The sequence below is a fragment of the Merops nubicus genome, unplaced genomic scaffold (genome assembly GCF_000691845.1).
Source record: "Merops nubicus isolate BGI_N331 unplaced genomic scaffold, ASM69184v1 scaffold24456, whole genome shotgun sequence".
In the NCBI taxonomy this organism is placed as follows: domain Eukaryota; kingdom Metazoa; phylum Chordata; class Aves; order Coraciiformes; family Meropidae; genus Merops; species Merops nubicus.
The window spans coordinates 36,822-38,071 of NW_008617322.1; the positions used below are offsets into that span (position 1 = coordinate 36,822).

Genomic DNA, 1,250 nt, shown 5'->3' on the forward strand with positions numbered 1-1,250 from the left:
CCCCCGAAACTCCACACAACATTTGATATGACAGTGTTTGAGGAATTAAGAAGTAATAATTTTTCAGCACACACATGAAAATCAAATACTTATTTGCTTTGGGAAAACAAAAAAAATCTAAATTATTTGGAACGTGGCAAGCCGGTGGCACAGCACATGGTACATATATTAAATGAGAAACAGCATCTCTGTTAAGGAACAGAACAAGTCTGTGATTCCGACAGGTCAAGCTTAGCACTGATTTAATTCCTACCTTGACTTCATGCTCAGAATAGATTGCTAAATCTCTGTGCTGTAGAAATATCTTTTCAGAAGTAGCTGTTTACTCCCGCCTCCTGCCCCTCCACCCCAAGTCTTTAAGAACTCATTGTCTTTTCCTGCCCTGAAATATGTCTGTGTACAGAAACTATTTCTGGTGCTAGCAGTCAGGTCCCTCCTGAGTACCTGTGTGTGTATGTGGTTTTAGGTCCCCAACTCCCATTCCTCCCTACATTTGAAAAATGCTTTTTGGCAAAACTTGGTCATATTACCCACGTCAGTGAGAATCTGAAAGACTCAAGAAAGTCACCTGGGTGAAGTGCTTTTAGCTTTCCAAAGAAGGAACCAGGTTCTATGTGATTTATTTGCACATTGATTGCCTTCACATCAAATGTGTTAGCATTATACTGTTTCCCTGAATCAACATGAATTTTGTTTTGTTTTCTCTTTCTCTCTCCCTTTGGCCCCATTTCCGTATCCAGGATCATTTTCTCTTTGATAAGCCTGTGTCCCCTTTGCTAACATGTGCTGGGATGGCACGTGACTGGCCAGATGCCAGAGGAATCTGGTATGTTATGTGACATGCAGAAGCTTGTGTCATGTTCAAAGATTGTGTTACAAATCTCCTTGCTTGTCCTAACCTTGCAGCCACTCTGCCCCCATACTCACAGCATGTTTAGTCTGCTTTATAAAAAAAAAAAAAACTTTTTTTTGCTTAATTTAAACAAAGAAAAATCCAGTAATGAACCACAGAATGGGTAAGACCTCTATATTCAAGAAAGCATCACTAATGTCACCCACAACACAGCATCACAGGCATGGCTCCTTCTTTGGGTTTTTCTCTCAACTTTTTCTAATTCTAGGTAAAGACTTGATTTGGGGAAAAGCCCGTGAATCACCATGCAGTCAGCATAGCTGGGGTCACAAAAGCAGCTCTAAAGCCAGGAACCACAGGCCATACAGCTGCAGGGCACTGCACTGCAAAATCCCTG

At 41.3% G+C, this 1,250-nt stretch overlaps 1 protein-coding gene across 1 annotated transcript in view; it reads left to right on the forward strand.

Annotated features, from left to right (window-relative positions):
- Positions 1–1,250, forward strand: part of LOC103775643 (creatine kinase S-type, mitochondrial) — a gene marked incomplete at its 5' end in the record, with an annotated part of 13,646 nt that overhangs the window by 5,681 nt on the left and 6,715 nt on the right. Inside the window, one exon of the mRNA XM_008943112.1 lies at positions 741–826. Within this exon, the coding sequence (XP_008941360.1) occupies positions 741–826 (86 nt within the window). The remainder of the gene's footprint in view (positions 1–740; positions 827–1,250) is intronic.